This window comes from Corvus moneduloides, chromosome 2 (assembly GCF_009650955.1).
Source record: "Corvus moneduloides isolate bCorMon1 chromosome 2, bCorMon1.pri, whole genome shotgun sequence".
Taxonomy (NCBI): domain Eukaryota; kingdom Metazoa; phylum Chordata; class Aves; order Passeriformes; family Corvidae; genus Corvus; species Corvus moneduloides.
This window is the reverse complement of record NC_045477.1, coordinates 108245396-108264476: the sequence shown is the minus strand read 5'-3', so window position 1 is coordinate 108264476 and position 19081 is coordinate 108245396. Positions and strand designations below refer to the sequence as shown.

Sequence of the window (19081 nt, the reverse complement as noted above, 5' to 3'; positions counted from 1 at the left end):
TGGAAAACAAACAAACAAACTTCCATGTAAATCAGCATGACAATAAACTTTCTCTAAAATTCTTTGGTTTCATACTGGTGCCAGCAGTGCTTTCTATGAATTGTGGTACTTTGCTGCCTCCAGGCAAGTCAAAGCCAATGGTAGATTCTATGAAACTGATTGTGGGGAAAATAACAGGGAAGTTACTTTTTTAAACTTGGGGTAGTGAATTACTTGCCACTTGATTGCTGTCCTTTCTCCCTCCTTCCCTTTAAATTTTTTTACAACTATTTAGTAGCTACATCAGCCACAAGAAATTGTGCTGAATCAAGTGTCTTTGCCTTAGTCACAGAAAAGCTGCAGGTTTTTTCTATTGCAGAAAAATATCTGCCCGTAATAATTCACTCAGGTGAAGACTAGCTGCATTAACTCTACTGTTGCTGCTTTTCACTCACAGAACCTGAAGAAAGAAATTTCTTTCTGCTACTTTGTGTGTTGAGGGAGACATTAGTTGTTGGTTTTGCCTTTGCTTGGAGAGTGACAGTGTGAAACCGGAGTTGGGAGCTGGTAAATGAAAACAGTACAAGGCTGTATTCTGTCTGTGTGTTGCTTTCTAACAGTGCTAGACCAGTAATCTCTGTTGCGCTAATCTTAGTAGATAATAAAAATTTACAGGAGAAAAGCTAATGTTTACCATGGTGTTACTGTTTGGTAGTGGGCTGCCTTACTTAGCAGAGTTTCTGTGTGCACAATCCTGTTTCACACAGTAACTGTCAGATTTTATCAGCATCATCTCTGCCTTCTGTGGAGCTGAGATACTTGTTTCAGTATTTTCTTTGCCAATGGATGTTTGGCATGCTTTAGTCTTTTTAAACCCAGTTTGAGAAGAGGACATGATCACCAAGTGCAAAGCCAGGCACTGTGCTTGTTTTTACTACTGTTGTTTATGGTGCTTAAGGTAACTGACAAGTTATGGGTTGTTGTCAGCTGGAGAAAGTATCCAAATCAGAATGAAGTCTGAAAATGGTTAAGATGGATTTCTTGTTTTCATGATAATTAAATTTTGCAACTGATAAACTTAGCTTTTTGCTTAGTGAAATAACAAGACTGGGTAAGTCTTCATATTGTTTAGGGGAAACCAGAAACTGCCTTGACTTTCTGGCTTGTAATCAAGTAAAAAAGAATGATGGATTTTTTTTTTTTTTTTTTTTTTTTACCCTTTAATGCCTCTTCAGCTTCCTCATTTTTCAGTAGTGCCTCTACCATGGTATAATACAAATTCTGAGAAGAATAACAAGTTAATTTCCACAAGTTTTTTGTATTTTGGACAATTTTATAGATGAACATTCAGAATTTAGCATCTTAAATCTAAACTTTCTTGCATAGTCTTACCATGACAAGGTACAGATTAGCCTGGAGATGTTGGTGGATGAGAAACTTGACATGGCCCAGCACCCCAGAGAGCCAACTGCACCTGGGCTGCATCCAAAGCCGCATGGCCAGCAGGGAGAGAAAGGGGATTCTCTCCCTCTGCTATAATGAGACCCAACCTGCAGCTCTGGGGGCCCAACATAGGAGGGATGTGGACGTGTTGGAGCAAGTCCAGAAGAGGCCATGAGGATGATCAGAGGGCTGGAGCACCTCTCCCATGAAGATAGGCTGAAAGGGTTGGGGTCGTTTAGCCTGGAGAAGAGAAGACTCTGGGGTGACCTTATAGCACCTTGCAGTACCTAAAGGGGGCAATGAGAGAGCTGGAGAGGGACCTTTTACAAAAACCCGTAGTGATAGGACAAGAGGGAATGGCTTTAAACTAAAAGAGGGCAGATTTAGATTTGATTTAAGGAAAAAGATCTTTACTGTTGTAGTGGTTTGGTCCAAAATACTCATTACTCTTGATCTGCTGTGAGATAAGAATTAGGAGAAACGCAAAACAGGCACCAAACTTGAAAGAATATAAAGAAGTTTATTAACAGACCTAAAAAGAAGAAAAAAAAAAAAAAAAAAAAACCACCTTCAGAACTCTCCTCCTCCCCCCACCTTCCTCCCTTCTCCCACTGACAATGTGAAAAGACAACCCTTAAGATGTTCAGTCTGTTTACCACTTCCATAATAACCTTGTTCAGTCCATTTAGAAAGAGAAGTCTCTTCTTGCTCATGCTATGAAAACAGTATCACAACGAGACAGCCGCCCACTTCCAAATATTGTTCAGTCCATTTAGGAAGAGGAGTCTCTCTGCCTGCGTGTGAGTCCTTTCCCCCGACTTGCAGCTTTTCCCGCAACTGCTTTCGAGGGTCCACTCTTGAAGTTTTTTGGGGTACAATTTTAAGGTTGAGCCGTTCAGAAACAAAAACAGAGGCCCTTCTCCTTCCCTGGGAGCAAGGGGTCTTCATCATCTTCATCGTTAGGACTATCTCTGGGAGCATCTCTAGGAACTGAGGTTTTCTCCTTTCCCATTTGGAGCAAAAGTCCTCATCTGGTTCATCTCTACGGACTGAGGTTTTCTCCTTTCCCGTTTGGAGCAAAAGTCCTCATCTGGTTCATCTCTCCCTGTCCAAACTTCTCATGAAATTACAGCTGCGTCAGCATCTGCCTATCTCAGCGCAGGTGCTTTTGCTTACGAGTTGAACACTCCACCCCCCAGATCTTCATGAAATTACAACAGGATACTCTGATATATCATAGCTTCACAACAGAATTTCAGCTTTAAGCATCTCCTCTCTCTCTTCCCTCAGGTTTTCAGCTCTTCACAGCAATAAAAGGGTTACTCTCACCTCGGCCTTGCAGCTTTGCAGCTGGAATGTTGAATTTTTCTTATCGCAGTGGAGAGGGGGGAGAGCCGAGCCGCTCCGGCTGCCCACGGCAAGGCAGTGGGGGGCGTTCCATGGCTGGAACAGGTCCATGGCTTCAGGATGGCCGTGGCCCGGCCCGGCCTGGCCCAAGCAGGGCCTGGCCGGGCCCGCTGGCCCCCGCACGGGGCCTGCAGCCGCCTGCCCCAGCAGCGGAAACGAGAGAGAGCTTGGAGGGGGAGTTTGCCTATTCTTAAATGTGGATAACAGAGGTGATCACAACTTTAAGTGGCTTAGAGAATTGTCCATATTCAAACTGGCCAGCTGATAGGTTCTATCAGTTCCCAGAGGAAACTGTAAGCACCTCTTAGCAAGGACGTCCCTTCCGGGACGATGCTTGCTAACCTATGACAACTGTGAGGATGGCAAGACACTGGCACAGACTGCCCAGAGAAGTTGTGGGTGCCCCATCCCTGCAAGTGTTCAGGGCAAGTTAGATGGGACCTTGAGCAAGCTGGACTAGTGGAAGGTGTCTCTGCCCATGTCAAAGGGGTTGAAACTAGATGATCTTTAAGGTGCCTTCCAACCTAAACAGCTCTGTGTTTTTGAGGTGAAGCATTCTGCTAAATGCTGGAGACCATGTTTAGGGGTTTGTTGTAAAATCACAATTTCATGTGATTCATTGTGTCTGAATCACCGTTTGGAAGGACTAATGTTCCTCTGACTCTGTAGTGATCTTAGGGAATGGTTCCACTGTGATAACAAACAGTCTGTGTTCATGCTTAATATTTTCTGCCTACATGCTGGAAGTGTGCTGTATTTATAGGATAGTTAAAGATTAAGTGGCTATGACTTTAGAAAGATCAGCTTCTACTAAAATTCTAGATTTTTTTGATCTCTACGTAGTGTCTTGAAATAGATTTCTTTCATTTTTTAATGGAAGCTGCCCATTTTTAAAATTGCAGCTTTGAGTGGTACATAAGGATTTTTTCAGTTGCACATGCAGTCTTTTAGACTGGCACATAAAGCTTGTACTGTTTATAGGAAAGATAAAAATAGCAGAGTGAATCCACATCTGCCCACCATCCAGAATAGTGTATCAAGGACTCCGTATCTATGTATGAGTGCAAGTCTCTTGGCTCAAAGAGGATGCCCTGGCTTTATGTAAATTTTATTTGCATTTGCACTTTGATAACACTGCCTCTCCTCAATTAACATTTTTTTCTGCGCATAACTGACTGTGCTCTGTGTGGGTCCTAAATGACAGTATGGGAATCCACCAACATGAAGAGGCAATCTATAATATATTTATGAGGTGGGATACCTCAGTTTGGTACATAAAAAACACCAGTGCTAATGATGGAGATGTCTCTTGATACTTGTTTGTAAAAAACACATTTGGGAAAAAAGAAGAGATTCAGGCTAAGAAAGTCTCACTTTTTTATATGCTATATTTTTAATTCATAAAGAAAAGAATAAAGGTCTTGGTTTAACCCAGACTTATGAGCTTTAGTGTTCTGAAATATTTTTTCTTTCTATTTTAGTTCCATCTATTTTGATTCCTTTTCTTATGTCTCATCTTTCTTTGAGAAGAAGATAAAGATCAGCATAATTTTACTTTTCTATTTTTTTTTTAATATATGTTGTTGGCCGCTGTGTGACCTGTGGGAGATGTGCAGATTTAGCAGGTTTTTTATGTCCCCCAGCCAAGGTATTCAACATTTAATGATGGGTGACTCTCAAATGGTTTCATTTGGATAAATGTCTAAAAGGTTGAAGCTTATCTAACCTCCTTGGCCTAAAAATTGATTTGACTGCAGCTGGGGAGAAAGGGACGACCTTCCTTGTTGAATTTCTTACTGTCTTTAATTTCACTTAGGGCAGGTTATCTAGTCATGTAACCTTTTTTTTCCCTATACTTCATTCCCTTTGATTGCCTTTGATGACCCAGTGTAGGAAGTGCAGAGGTGCAGGAAAAGTTAAATAAAGTTCACCTTTCTCATTCCATGCACCCACCCCCCCTCCAATTACAGGCAAGGTTCAAATTAGGTTCAGGCTTGGGGTGTTTTTCCTGTGTGCTTTCAACTGGCTGGCTCCACTCTAGTGCACTGCAGTGGAAATGGTCTCATGTGAGCCTTGGCACACTGCTAGTGCAGCAGGCAAGCGTGAACTGCCTGGTTTTAATTTACTCTGCTGTTTCTTTTCTTCTCTGATACTAAACAGGGCAGAAAAATGTCCTGTAGAATCAGTAGGTTCTTTGGCTTGCAGAAAAAATTTAGGAAATAGTGTTATCCTTAATGACTCAGCATAGTGAAAAGAATGTATGATGTGGGACAGTTACTCATTATGTCTGTCTAGCATCTATATAAACATTTTTAATATACTGAGAGTATATAAACAGAGAAAATTATTGAACAGGTGTCCTTCTCAGATCATCTGTGACTGGTAAGTACTTTTTTAGTGTGCTGGATACATAGATTTAAAGCAAGAAATGAGCAACTTCTGGAATCTTCATTTGTCTAACATCTGTGAACAAAAAAAAAGGAGACGAATGTGGATTATTTAAATACTCTTTGAGAAGTTTAAAATGCTGCTTCTTTACTATTCATTTCAGTATAAAGGTTGAATGAAAAATGGAAATACCTGTCTTTTTGAGGTATAAATCAGGCATAGTATTATTCTGTAGATGTTTAGCTGTTTTGCAGGTGGAAGACTACAGTTGCTGAATCAAGAGACTATTCAAGTTCTAACTCATACCAAGGTACAGTAGGATGATAGAAGTGAATCACTTAGGTAAAATATTAGGAATTTTCTTCTCTCTGAAGGCATTGGGTTTGTTACAAAGTACCTTAAAATGAGGGCTCTGTTTTTCAAAGTCACTGTTTCTGTTTCAGTGGGGTTTTTTTTTTTTTCTTTCTGGAACTCAGAATCTTAACTGCATGGTCAACAAGTCCATCTCTGAAGTTCCAGTTTATGTGACTAGGCTAGTGTCACACGGCAGCTGTTGAGTAGGAAGAAGCAGGTATGGAATTCAGTTTTGCAAGCAAGCATTCAGCTGCTTAAGCCATGATAATGCCCTTTTTATTCCTGCAATGTTGTCAGCCTCTGTCACGGTGTCACTGCTCAACTTCAGCAGCCACTGAGGCTGATGGGAACTGCTGTTCCCCACACACCCCACAGTCACTTATCTGTTGTGAGCTGTTGTCATGGGGTAATCCCAGCAGGCAGATGAACACCGTACAGTCACTCACTCCCTCACCAGCAGGGTTGGAGAGATAATTGGAAAAGTAAAACAACTCATGGGTTGAAAAAAGGACAGTTTAATGTAAGGCAAAAGCTGCTTATGTTGTGTGAATTGTTTGGCACCAAGGCCAGCTCAGGTTGGGTCACTGCTGCACTTGCACTGCTTCTTGTAAGGCTTCTCCCCCAGTGGTTCCTGCTGTAGAAATGCCTATGACATGCAACTCAAATCGTGGTTGCAACCATGTAAACATATATCTACTGAAGTCTGCACCCCTGCTCCCTTTGGACCAGACCATAGGGTTTAAAATTGCAACCAAAAAAAGGAAAAAGAAAATTGACTCTATCTCAGCCAAAACCAGCACAGCTGTGTTTAAAAAAGTTTATTAGAATGTTAAGATTCTTCAGTGTATTTTAACAGCAGTTAGGTAGCCAGTATCACCACCTAGCTATCTATCACTCTAGTGATAGTATTTCACAGTATGTATAAAGGAAGGGTTGTTTATCTTGCAGCTTGAGGTGATTAATAGTTTTTGATTTTTACACTGTACATGGTCAAATGGTTGATGCCAACCTGAAATAACAAATTGCTTTAATTTGTCTTTTTTTCCTATTTTACTTCTGATGGGTGCCTGTTTATAAGGTTTAAAAACCAGTAATTGTAAATGTAAGTACTTCGTTTTAGCACTCATGAAAAATGATTACAGTACAGTGTGGATGATTGTAAGAGGTATGTACTATCTCAGCCTAGAGTCTTTTTTACTACTTACAGAATTGGATTTTTTAGTTACAGATGCAAATGTCTTTCGTTATACAATATGTAAAACGTGAGTTTTCATGAAATTAAATTTTTAACCTTTATTTCTTTCAATTGTTGTAAAGTTTAACAGTTTCTTAAAGTACTTTTCCAGGAGGTTAGTGTGAAGCTGGTAGCTGATACCTCTCACAGGACTGATTAGCTACAGTGACAGAGCCTCTTGCTACTGCGCTAGCACTGAGATAGCCAGAAATTGCCAAGTTAAATATAGGTTGAGGAGTAATGGGAGAACAGGATGGTGAGAGAGAGACTCAGAGACAGTGGATCACATGAAAGAGGTAGGAGTTGCAGGCAGCCATAAGCATTCATCTGCCTGAACTATGAAAATGCTGAAAATGCTAAGAGCCATGTGATGGTATCTCTCAGTTCCTAACCTGGGAGTTTGAACAGTGTAATTTTGCAATGAAATGTCATAAATATTGATCTCTTGTGCATGTGACAACTTTTATAATTCATTTATTACCAGTATGGAGATCTTGGCAGGGTCCATCTCATATGATTGTGGTCGGTAACTAAAGATCTGTGACTGTGGTCCCAGCATGGGTAAATTTTTACAATCCTTCCACAAGGAAGGGAGGCTTTGTAAAGGAGTGTGTGCTGTGTGAGTTTCCAGAGACAGTGTGTGTGGACATTCTCTTTTTTACTTTAAGCTCTCACACTACTGTGAGTTAACTCCCTCAGGCTTGAGGCTGTGTTGTTCCCAGGACCTCACAAGCTATGGTATGAAAGGAAAAAAATAAAATAAAATAGAAGGTAAAGTCTATTACTAGCTTTTGTATGAATGCCTTTGTCTTGCAGGGAAATGTAATGCTTATATTTGGCTTGAAGGTATTTTTGCTGAAAATTTAACTCATGTATAAACTTCATTCGTAGGCCAGGAGGTTATATTCAGTGCTTCAGTGTAATTAAACAGTGAGGTTTTATGAGTAGGAGAAAAGACCCTGGGATGAGACAGTACATGCAAAAGCACCTATTGAAGAACAGTCATCCCCACAGTTGTAGAATACTGAGTGCCAAAACAAACAACATTGTAAATTGGGACTCACAAATGAACTCCCAATTTATGGAAAACTCAAGAGTTAGGTGCTTCAGAGAGATCCCTGGAAATCTTAGGTGAGGGTTTGCATTGTGGCAGTTCGTCCTTTTTCACAGGTAGAGAGAATGTGAGTAAGGTACTGATGAGAAAGATCTATAGTCCTTCTGCTTTGGCCATTTTGTGGTTTAGCTGGTGGGAACATGTCCAGGGAAACATCTGGTGAAATAATATCATTCTTGACTGAAATGCCTTAATGGTTAATGAAATTCTTCAAAGCAGAGCTCTGAGGCTCTGTGCAAGGGGCGTCGGAGCACAGAACACTTTCCGTGTGGATGTCTGCAGTTGCTTGGACTCCCCTCATAGGTAGTGGAGAGAAACAGGCGCTTCTGGGCTGAAGTTTTCCTGAAGTTGGTTTCTGACAGATCAGAGGAATGGGTTTCTAAAAGTGCTTTTCCTCTCTCTGTGTTGACAATGAAGGCAGTGATGACAGGCTCATGTGAGACCAAACATCTCCCTTGTGACTCTGACCGATTCACTGCTTATAACTTCTCTTTGGAACGAGCAGAATTTCATGAGGCTAAGAGGAGTTACTTTCAGACAGCCTTACCCATCTGACAAATTTCTGATTTGGTGCTTGAAAGCAGTAAGTCTTCTTAATTTGGCAGGAGGGGATGTTTAACAGTGGCCAGAAAAATAAGTTCTCTGATACAGTCTCAGAATGACTTGAGTTGGTTCTAATTAAATCTCTCCAAAAGAAAAAAGAAACGAACAAACCCCAACAACCTGAAGCAAAGACTGGCAAAGTTAAAAAGGACTGAAAGCAAAGCTTTGTCATGGAAAATGTTAAGCAACGTTTGAGCCTAGGCAAGCACTGTTTACAGTGGATTATGTATTTCTTAACTTCTGCAATTCAATATTTCAAGAAGAGCTCTTTGAGGATTAGTTCTTTGTTTCCTTCTTTCTCTAAACTGCCAATGATAAAAAAAAAAACAAACCAAAAAATTCACAAATTATGCTATCTTCTGAGAGAGGTTATCTTCAGGTGTTTCCGATCATACAATATTTTTCTTCTTCATACTTGTGCAAAAGCATTAAAAACACATTCTGAGCTTGGATGCCCTATATATGACATTAACTGCATTATATTTCTTCCCACGCCAGTTCTTGTGGGTATTGGTTGTATTCTGATTTGGCAGAGTTTGAAAACTCTCCCTGAAGATCAGTTAAAAAAATAATAAGCATAGGCATGCTCTTGGCACAAGTTTTGCTTTTCTGGATCAGTAGCATTGCCCTGTTATTTTAATGTAGTGTCTTGCCTTGTTTGAAACTTAGTTTCACTGTGAATTTAATTGTATTTAAGAAGCATCTAAAATGTTTCTTAAAGCTTTTTCTAGCAAAGGTTTTTGGAAGAGTCCTTGCTTCCATTTAACAAAATAGTTCCTAATATGCAATTTCAGGGCAAAGAGTTGAAAAGCTTCAGATGATGTATCTAATGAATAAGAAAACCCCAAATCATAAAAATAAATGAGCACTCAATTTACAGATCAACTTCTAGAACTGTCAGTGTTTCTCACCTGCTGTAATTTGTTCTGTTCCTTTTAACTAAAGTGCAGTTTCTTAGGTGATGTAATTTTTGGAACAGGTATTTATATATTAAGGAATATGTATTAATTATAATTATGGCACAAATACTTTGCTGAGGTTTAGAAAAATGAGTAGTTTTAGATACTAGTTTTTCCCAAGTTGCAATAAATGCCACTGAAGCATGAAAAATATGTTCTATTTCTATTTTCAGTGTGTGTTCCATGTACCAGCGGACAGATGAAAGATGCAGTATCTGTAAAGTAACACCACAGCACTAACATGATCACTGGCTCTAATGTTTGGGTCTGACTGTAACCTTATTGTGGAGTTGTTTGTATGAAGTGGGTGTTTTGTACAGGATTACAAAAGCCAGAGATGAGCATTGGCCCCTCAGTCTTGTCTGTTCTGTTGTTTTGGATGGTTGGCTGATTTTCACAGTATCATCTGATGGTCAGTTTTGCTGGATAGGAATTGCCAGTGAATGTTATAATGTCATACATTGCTGAGATAGCCTAAGACTAAAATTTCCAAAAGTTGCCAAAGCTAGTATTTGAAATCAAAAGGACAAAATGTTACAGGTGAGAACTGATCTCATGAACAAGAAGTTTGTCTCTGGTTATGACTCAACTAAATATTTAAAATAAATATGAGTTTTATATTCCTTATCTACATTAAAATGCTGTCAGGCTCTGTGTACATGGTGCTGTGCTGGTTGCATTCATCACTGGTTTCACTCCAGCTACATGTGCCTCTGTTTTTGATACACTGGATTATTCCGTTGTCTGCTTCTTTGCACTTCACATTTCATCACCTGTGGGATGGCTGTCCAAAAAGTGCTCATTCCCGTACCTTTTCAGGCCACTGGGGGTTCTCCCAGGGCTTTCACTGGAAGCTGTATAAGGCACTTTTGTGATCTATACATGAAAAATAAGTTTTCCAGATTTCTTACCTCTACTTTCAGGCTGCAATCCAGACTGTAAGCAGTACAACTTTGCTTGGTAAATTTTAACCATTCTGATAGTTTAAAACATTCATGACTTCAGCCTTTTGCCCTGGGAGCTGAGAGGATGGAGTTTGAGTGCTCTAAACTTTCCATGTGCATAGGAAGGAGGAGCAGCCTTGCTGGGCCACATGAACTTTCTAACATCACCCAAATGCTATGGTTAGAAACACATTTGGGTGTCAGCTGTACCTCCTCCTCCTCTTCCTCCTCCTTTACGTGGATGTGTCTGCTTTCCATACAAAGGCCAGTTGGCCCACTTTGCTTACCACAGCTGTTCCAGAACTGTCTCTGGAGGTGGGACATTGCCAGTGTTAATGTGCTGTGTGTTAAGTGGAGCAAAGCAATCATTTGAATTGCTACGGTTAGCGATGCTTCTGGGTGGTCAAAAGGCTCATCTGAAAAATTAAGAGTTTTTTGGTTTCCTAATAGCAGAGCTCAGGATTTGCCTGGTCCTTTCAGGAAAGTTAGCTAAGAGGAAACTTTCCTTAGTCAAGAATGCTGCTGCTGCTCAGCTAATACATAGTTTATCTTCAGCACACACCAGATTCACTGAGCAGAGTGGTTTCATGGGGAAGCATGTGCAACTGGTTTCCAGAGCAAGATTTGACACACAGAAAGGAGGAATGCAAAAGTAACTTCTGACTTCTCTCCGCCCCCACCCTGGTATTTGTGGTTCTAAGAATGCTGGCTTTTATAATTGTTAGGCATTATGTGGTTGCCTTCCATTTTGCTTGGTTAGAGGAGAAGTGAGACATTTTGGGGCGTGGTGGCCTTTCTCTTCAGTAAATCACTTCATAATATAAAACCTGTGGCAGATGTCTGAAATTGTCACTTTACAACAGTTCTTTTCCTGAGCAGACAGACAAACCATGGAAAAGCACCTTTCAGAATTTTTGCCACTTGATGCCCAGGTTTTCAGAATTCCTAAAACACTTAAATCCATTAGAGCTGCCAAAAGCAAGATATAGCTAAGTTTAGATTTTGCTTCATTTTATAGTCAGTCCATGTGTATGGATAATATATTAGAATTGGAATTCTCCCTGTTATCTTCTCAAGATAACAATAATTTAAAAATAGTGAATTAAAAAATATTTAGCCCGTATTAAAGTTTTCTTCTTTCTCCAGTTTGTGTTTGGTGTCATTAATAAAACCTGATAATGTCACTTTTTTTTCAGTGCTTACTATATGTGAACAGAAAGAAATCTTTTTTCCCCACACTAATGTGAGGATTCATACCTAATTTAATTCTTATTTTTCATGTCCTTTGAGTCACTTCCTTTTGCCTGTGAACTAAACACCCTTTCCAGAGGAAATGCCCTCTGGGCATCAAAAAGTTTCAGACATCCAGTGTGCATGCCTGTGTTTCCTTTTCTGAAGTAGGCAGTAGGCTGGAATTTGTAGTCAAGGCTCCAGCCACTCCAGGACTCTCTTGCAAAAGTTGATTGCAGCTTATAAAAACAATCTTCCTTCTTTAAGGTGCTTTGTAAGCAGTTTCTGAACTATTACAGGTAATTTTCATAATTTATACAGAATTGCAGCACTTGTTTCTAATCTACAAAAAGATAAGCTTATATAAGCAAATAGATGAAGTTGTTTTTAAAATGCTCTTTTATGTGATTATAGCATATACAAGTCTATATTGCAGGATAAATCATTACTGATGAGTTGGTTTTTATTTTTATTACCAGTTCTGGCCCTATAGCAAACCAATGATGTTAGCAAAGTTCATGCTATAATATTGCAAACTTGAAAAGGCTGAATTGAAATACCAGAAATTCCTAAATTTAAAAAAAGAGCTGCGTCTTTGTCTCCTGGGTCTTTCAGCTTCTAAGGCAATATCTGCGTTTAGTTTGGTGCTTTAGATTGTGATTGGAACAATATTTTTTCTAATAAAAGTAAGGAGATTTTAATAGGATACTGTGATGATAAAGCAGTAAGATTTAAATGAAACTTGATTCATTATGAAAGCCATAATATCATCACAACTGCTGACAGTATTTTTACACTAACATTGGCTTATGCCTAGGATCTAATGGAAGGCACCAACAGTTTGCTGGTATAACAAACTGTGCTGAAAAATCACCTCAACAGTTCTGTTGGTAGTTGCTACAAATGTGCTTTACTACCTTGAGCTTCCCAGTTTCTGTGAGTATGGGGTATATTAAAGTTGAGAGTGGTGCCTTTTGTTTTAGCTTAAGTGAAAGCTGCAAAGGGTTCCTGGTTTTCAAATAAACCAAGTTACCATAATTGTTTCCCTGTAAAAACTTTGGTATTGTCTCCTTTAAAGAACTGTGCAGAAATCAAAATGAATATGTATCCTGAAGTTAAGGATTATTTGTTTCTTTTTCTTTAGGAGTATTGTTGTTCTTCTGAAGAATTTGACAGTTTTCAGTGGTTTTCAAGGAATTACATATTATTTTACTTACTAACTATGATGCAAATATCCAATCAACTGAAGCAATACTAATCCAAAGGTTCATAATTTACAGGATGCTAGTGAATAGTAATGGACTGAGTTCTGCATTTTTCTCCATATCATGTTAAGTTTGGGAGTGTGTTTGAAATCTGTTATGTATAGAAAGGTTCCAAATGCTGAAAAATAATGAATCCAAAATACTGGAGTAAGGTTCTTGCTCTGCATATGGATAAGACTGGATGGAGGTGAGCCTTAGATGAGAAATTGAAAGCAGTACAGAGTGCTTTTTGACCTTTTCCTTCTGTCATGCCTCCTAGATTCTATTTAACTATCAGCATATTTCACTCTATTTCTTCATTTTCTCCTGTTTATTACTTTTTGACTTACAGATCCCAAAACCTGATGCCAAAATTGTCCTTTTGGTTTTGCTAACAGTGCCGTAAATCATGAAAAAAGCCTTGTGAAGACTAATGATTTACTTAGATCATTAAATTATATGATGTCTTCAGGTGCATTTCAGAGAGAAAAGTAAGCCCTCTGGTTTTAACCCATGTAATAATGTTTTTCATGTTGAATTATTTATTAGTTTCATAGTCTCCTGTTTTACCACAGTTAATGATCTTTAATCTTCATTTCAGTTGTCGCAGTTATTTGTCTCTTCTCTGTCTGCTCTCGTAAGACACACTGGTGTTAAAATATGTAAACTGTAGCATAAGAAATGAATTATGTGCCATCTGCTGCAACAATGCAGAGACCTAATCAAGACTGTATAAGCAATAGTGCTGAATTACCCTAATGCACTACAAATATACACATACTGTAATCATTTTACAATGGAAACAAAAGCCTATACAAATTAACTGCAACCATATAATAAACTGAGATCAGTTTTTGGGTTCATGACAAAAATGAACTATTTTCAGGATGAAAGTTTTAATGGGCAGCTACTAGAGAACAAAAAGAGTTGAAAATATCTGTTATGCTTAAGAAGAAATGAGGGAGGACATGTTTTTATGGGTATGCTTTTGAACACGAGTTGCTACTGCAGAAAAGAAGCAATGAGTTTACATGTTCTGTTCCAGAATCATTCAAAATCGGTCATATGCAACATTAAGCACATCCCCACCCCTCCACCCTGTCTCATGGATGCTTTGTACAGATTTTCACTTGGAAGCCTTCTTTCTTTCCAGAGGGGCTGTACCTTCCCCTGCTCTCTTTCCTTCTGTGCATAGGAAACCCTCTCCATTGGTCATTTAGACCTGTGTGAAATATTTCATTATCACTTAAAATTTTTCATGAGTGATAAGCTTTGATAAAAGTTGGCATCGGCTTTTGCTTCACCCCTGTCTGTAATGGAAGTTGAACCTAAATTTGGCAAGGGAAGTTCAGAAGTACATTTGGCTGACTGGGCTCTTTTGTTATGGAGGATGGGAGTTGAGAATGGACTCTGATTGACTTATGTTTCTATTCATAAATCAAGATTTGCAAAGCACATACTAGTGTTGAAGTTATTTCTTTTAGTGTGTCTCTGGAAGTTTAAGGAAATTCTTATCTCTTTCTTATCAGCCATACTAAATGCATGGTTGAAGTGCGGGGCCCCACGTCTTTTTTTTAAAGAACTGTAAATGAAGAATTCTAGTGTAAATCATGAGAAAAATATAGGATAATTGAAACTAAAGTATTTGTGGTGTCACATATTAGCTTTGTTCATTACATGACTCACAAAAACGCCTTACTCCAAGAAAAGAGATGTACAGTAGTTCTGAAAACAGTAAATCTGGGGAGTGTGCTTAGACCCAGCCATCAGTGTCAGTGGGCACTGCACTCTCAGTACCCCATGAACTGGGTGCATCTCAGGGATCTACTGCTTTAGGAAGAGTTTACTGTTGGTCATATCTTCTCCACCCAAATTTGCATTCATTTCATGGGCCCAATGTACTTGTGCTGCATTTCTTTAGTACATCAATAAAGCTACTTTGTAAGTAGATCTTTTTCCTCCCTGCTCCAAGCCTGCTGCTGTTCCTCCTGGAGGAGGGCTTGGAGAGCTCCATAGGAATGCAGCTTCTCATCTCTGCTCTAGCCCACAGCCAGGAGCACTTTGGATGCTCTGCTTCTGTCCACTATCATTCACTTCTCTGTCATTCCTTGATTCCTTTGCTCAAACTGAATCCACTGAATTTCTGGGGCTTTTTTTCACTTGCATGCATATCTTTGTGATACATCTTCATCTCTGCTGCTCTTAATTTTGTTTTATTTTTATTTAATTTAATTCACACCTGTGTTTGTGAGGTGTGAATAAGCAAGAAAAACCTGTTCTCATAATTCTTTTTAGCAGTGTGAATTAATATCTAAGGGAATAATAATCATCCTTTGTTATGGAGGTGGTTACTTCTGTTCTTATGTCCATTTCATGTGTTTTTGATACCACTTACATTGCTGTGGAGCAGCAATCAACAGAAGACAAATTTCAGTTGTAGACTAGATGTGGAAATGAGCTGTGTTAGCCTTGTTTCAATGAACTCTGTTACAAACCATTGCTTGTGTTGTATTGTAAAATGCAATATCTGTACACTATAAGAATGCATTATCTGAGTTCTCTTACCAGGATACTGATTTTGATTTCACAGTACTCTGATTACCCAAAAACACTCTTCTACAAGCACTAAAAACCATCCAAGCTCCTAATTTTTTTTCCCTAGATGGTATTTGATTCTCAGTCTGCTTGTTAGTTTCTCTTAAATATGTTCTACAGATAATTTATGCTTTCCAAAGGGATTTTGCCATATTGGGGAAATCTAGATTCAGTTGTGTTTATGGGCTGGGGTTTACTTCTTCAAGCTCTCTCGGTTTACGTGACACTACAGTGTGCAATACACTAAGAATTTTATCCATGCTGCAGACAGCTGGCTAAACAGTGGAACTGGAAAGATCATCAGTAGATGGTGCAGGATTTGAGTTCCGCATGAATAAGCGGATTTTCTTATGCCATGACTTTGTGCTGGGGTTTTGTATCTTTGGTGGGAGAGGGAGGTGCATTTGGATTTTTTTGTGTGTTTTGTTGGGGTTTGGGATATTTTGAGGTTTGGGGGGTTTTGTTTGTTTGTTTTTGCTCTTGAACAAAAGAGGCTTGGTCTAAAGGCAGGTCTTCAGGCTCAAAATGCTCCTTGTGCTTTAACAGGAGTCTCATAGTGATCAGAGGGACTGGCTGACCTCTGTGTGGTGTGTCGGAATAGCCTGATGGAATTGTACAGGAGCATATATTCATTGCAGGTTTTTCCAAGAAACTGCATACTAAATATGGAGTATTGATTCTTGTGATGTGTAACCTTAGTGATACCAAGGTTAACTGGCTGCTGCTGCATTTGGGTCTGAGCCATCAGACCTGCTTTTAGATTTCTTGTTTACTAGTAACTCACCCTTCTGTCTTTCCCTGTATGTACAGGCACTGTCTGTTACCCCTTCAGAGATGTAGGATTTACTGCCCATCTACACTGAGTGTTTGGAATCAGTTTTGAACCTCAGACCCCCCTGTGGTTTCAATGCCAAGGCTTTATTCTTATGAATACTGCGGATTTCAGTTCATCCATTTATCCCATAGTGGTGAAAGCAGACAGACATATAGATATAGACCTTTAAAAAGCTTTAAAGCAAAATTTTCTTAGGAGTATATAGGATATAAGAATCAAGAAATAAAACCTCAGCATTAAATGTCCTCTTCTCCAGTTACCCCTTCTTCCTGCAATGGTGTTTATGCTATATGAGAACAAAATGGTGCTCAGAATCTTTTGCCTGTATCTCAGCTATTCTGCATAATACAGGGTATTTCTCTTTAGCTCTCTGTATAGCTCATCTTGCACAGTTGTTAATGTTTTTACTTGCATTTCTGACTTCCATTTCTGACTGGAACACTAACCAAGAGCAGTGGAAGCCTTGCTCTGGCTACTTGTGATTGAATTCCCTCATTGTTGTGCCCCCCATCTTCAACATCATGCCTGTAGCTTTTAAGAAACAACTTCCACAGTCATTTCTTTTTCTAATTTTCAGGAATTTCCCATTCTTCAAGCCTCAGCCTCTTAAAATAAACTTGGTCTCACAGTTTTCCCTATTTTTCTAATTTACATTATTATTTTTAGTGGTTCCATCCTGAATATTTGAAGCTTCTGTCCTATGGATATTCATGCTCTCAGGCCTCAGGGAGCAAGTGCAGAATTGCTTTTTTACCTGAGGCATTCGTGACGCTGTGATTTCAAAAGCTCAAGCAGGATTGGTAAACTCAGTCTCCCAGTTACTATAACACTGTGATAATTTCATGAATGGCTCTTACCTTTTATATGAAGGGTGAAATTTACTTCTCTCATGAGAAAATGATCCTTATTTGAAAATGTTGATTTTGTCTGTCCAGTATGTGTGTGTAATTTCAGGATTTGTTTTAAATCCCGTGTAAGAATAAAATTCGGTTTAAGATTACTATTTTTTTAGCGTTTTCTTTTCCACTTCTCTCATTTCAGATGTTGCAGTTGTGGACATGAGTGATATTTCCAAGCAACCATCACTGTTCTACCACCTTGGCGTGCGTGAAAGCTTTGACATGGCCAATAATGTTATTCTTTACCATGACACTGATGCTGACACTGCTCAGTCTCTCAAAGTAAGGTTCTCACTTCACGGTCTGCTTCATTTCAGAAATATCTTTAAATACCTGATCCTACAGATGTTTGTGTTTTTCTGAAATTTGCATTTGATGTAATTTCCTGAATAGCTACAGAAAAAAATCCTGCTAAGAAAAAGCGACTATTAGGAAAAATAGTAATAATAGAATTTAGAAATGCTTTTTTTGTAAGAAAAGATACGTAGTGTGGTACTGATTCTGCTTCAGGTGGTTAGAATTGAGAGTGCAGGTCCAATTTTTTCCTTTCTTTCCATCTTTTAATTGGAGTACATGTAAGAAAAAGTTATGGTTTGTATCATAAGGACGCTTGAACAAGGGCTGTATTGCAGCCTACTCCTATTGAAGCCCTTCTGTCAGATGAGGTTTGTATTCCCTAGGTGCTGAGTACCTAAGACTGCAAGAATCTCCTTTTTATTGCTGTTTGAAGATAGGAAAAGACATCCTCACCAAATCTTTCTATAGGGCTGTTGTTCATTTTTATAGTAGGATAATACTATAACTATTGCCCCTTCTACTTCGCTTTTTTTCACACCATCAGTGTCCAAAAATCTTTTTTGGAGTTCTCCAACCTCCCTCGATCCTGTAAGGATATTAAGTCTACTTTTTCCTCAGAAAAGCTCTGTTCTGTCACAGCTTCTTATTCCTCTTCTGTGCTCTCAGTGTCATTGGTTTTACTCTCATGTGTCTATAACCCATACTTCCATTCTTCATGTGGTAGTTCACATACACCTTCACATTCCATGTGGCCTGGAGTCCCAGGAACTCAAAGCTGGAGTCTGTCACATTCTTTGCTCAATGAGATTATCCGTATGGATACACACTAAGATATTACTGGCATGTCCTTCTTTCCTCCACCTGATCAGGGTGGATCTTTGAACATGTAATCCATCACCAAAGAGAAGAGAAGGTTGCTTACCAGCAGCTGGAAGTCTCTGAGGTCTGGTTTATATGCCCATTAGTTTATCATCTGGATATATGCCTATACAACTTCTCATCCACTACTGGTAATATACCAGACTGCAATGAAATACTTCGTTTTTATTTTTTATTAACACATTTTTATCTCTTTATGCTGTCACTCAGATGTTCTGATCAACTTGGTTCTCCCAAGGATGTGCCCAAATCTGGGAAGGCTGGTTGTCTTCTATTTGTTGCTGCCCAATGAGGATGGCTTTGATTTCTGCACTTTGTGCCAAGCACATACGCAAGCCCCTGCTCCATAACTGGAGTGTTGAAGGATCTCCAGGATTACATCCATCTGTGGTTGGATGTTCAGATTGATTGTTGCCAGAACTTGCAAGTCTTTGCACTGTCAGTTTTAAGCCTTTTCTCCTAATGATGTAAAGCTCAAGTCTACGGACTGGGGAACACCAGAATGTGACTAGGTCACTTAAGGCTAGAAAAACTATTATCTGCCTTCACCTTTCTTCTTCTAGGAACTCTGTCAGTGGCACTGATACCTTACTCATGTCTCAGTTGTTTGTATAACCTCCTTGGCCTAAATAGGCCCATAGCATATCTTAGATGGGATCACAGGACTTGATTTAAGT

General features: G+C 39.1%; 1 protein-coding gene across 3 annotated transcripts in view; it reads left to right on the top strand.

The window, feature by feature from the left end:
* The window catches only part of MAP3K15 (mitogen-activated protein kinase kinase kinase 15), an 86518-nt gene that overhangs the window by 10496 nt on the left and 56941 nt on the right, over positions 1-19081 (top strand). For all 3 annotated transcript variants that reach the window (XM_032100763.1, XM_032100764.1, XM_032100765.1), the window contains exon 2: positions 17371-17510. In XM_032100763.1, the coding sequence (XP_031956654.1) occupies positions 17371-17510 (140 nt within the window). The remainder of the gene's footprint in view (positions 1-17370; positions 17511-19081) is intronic.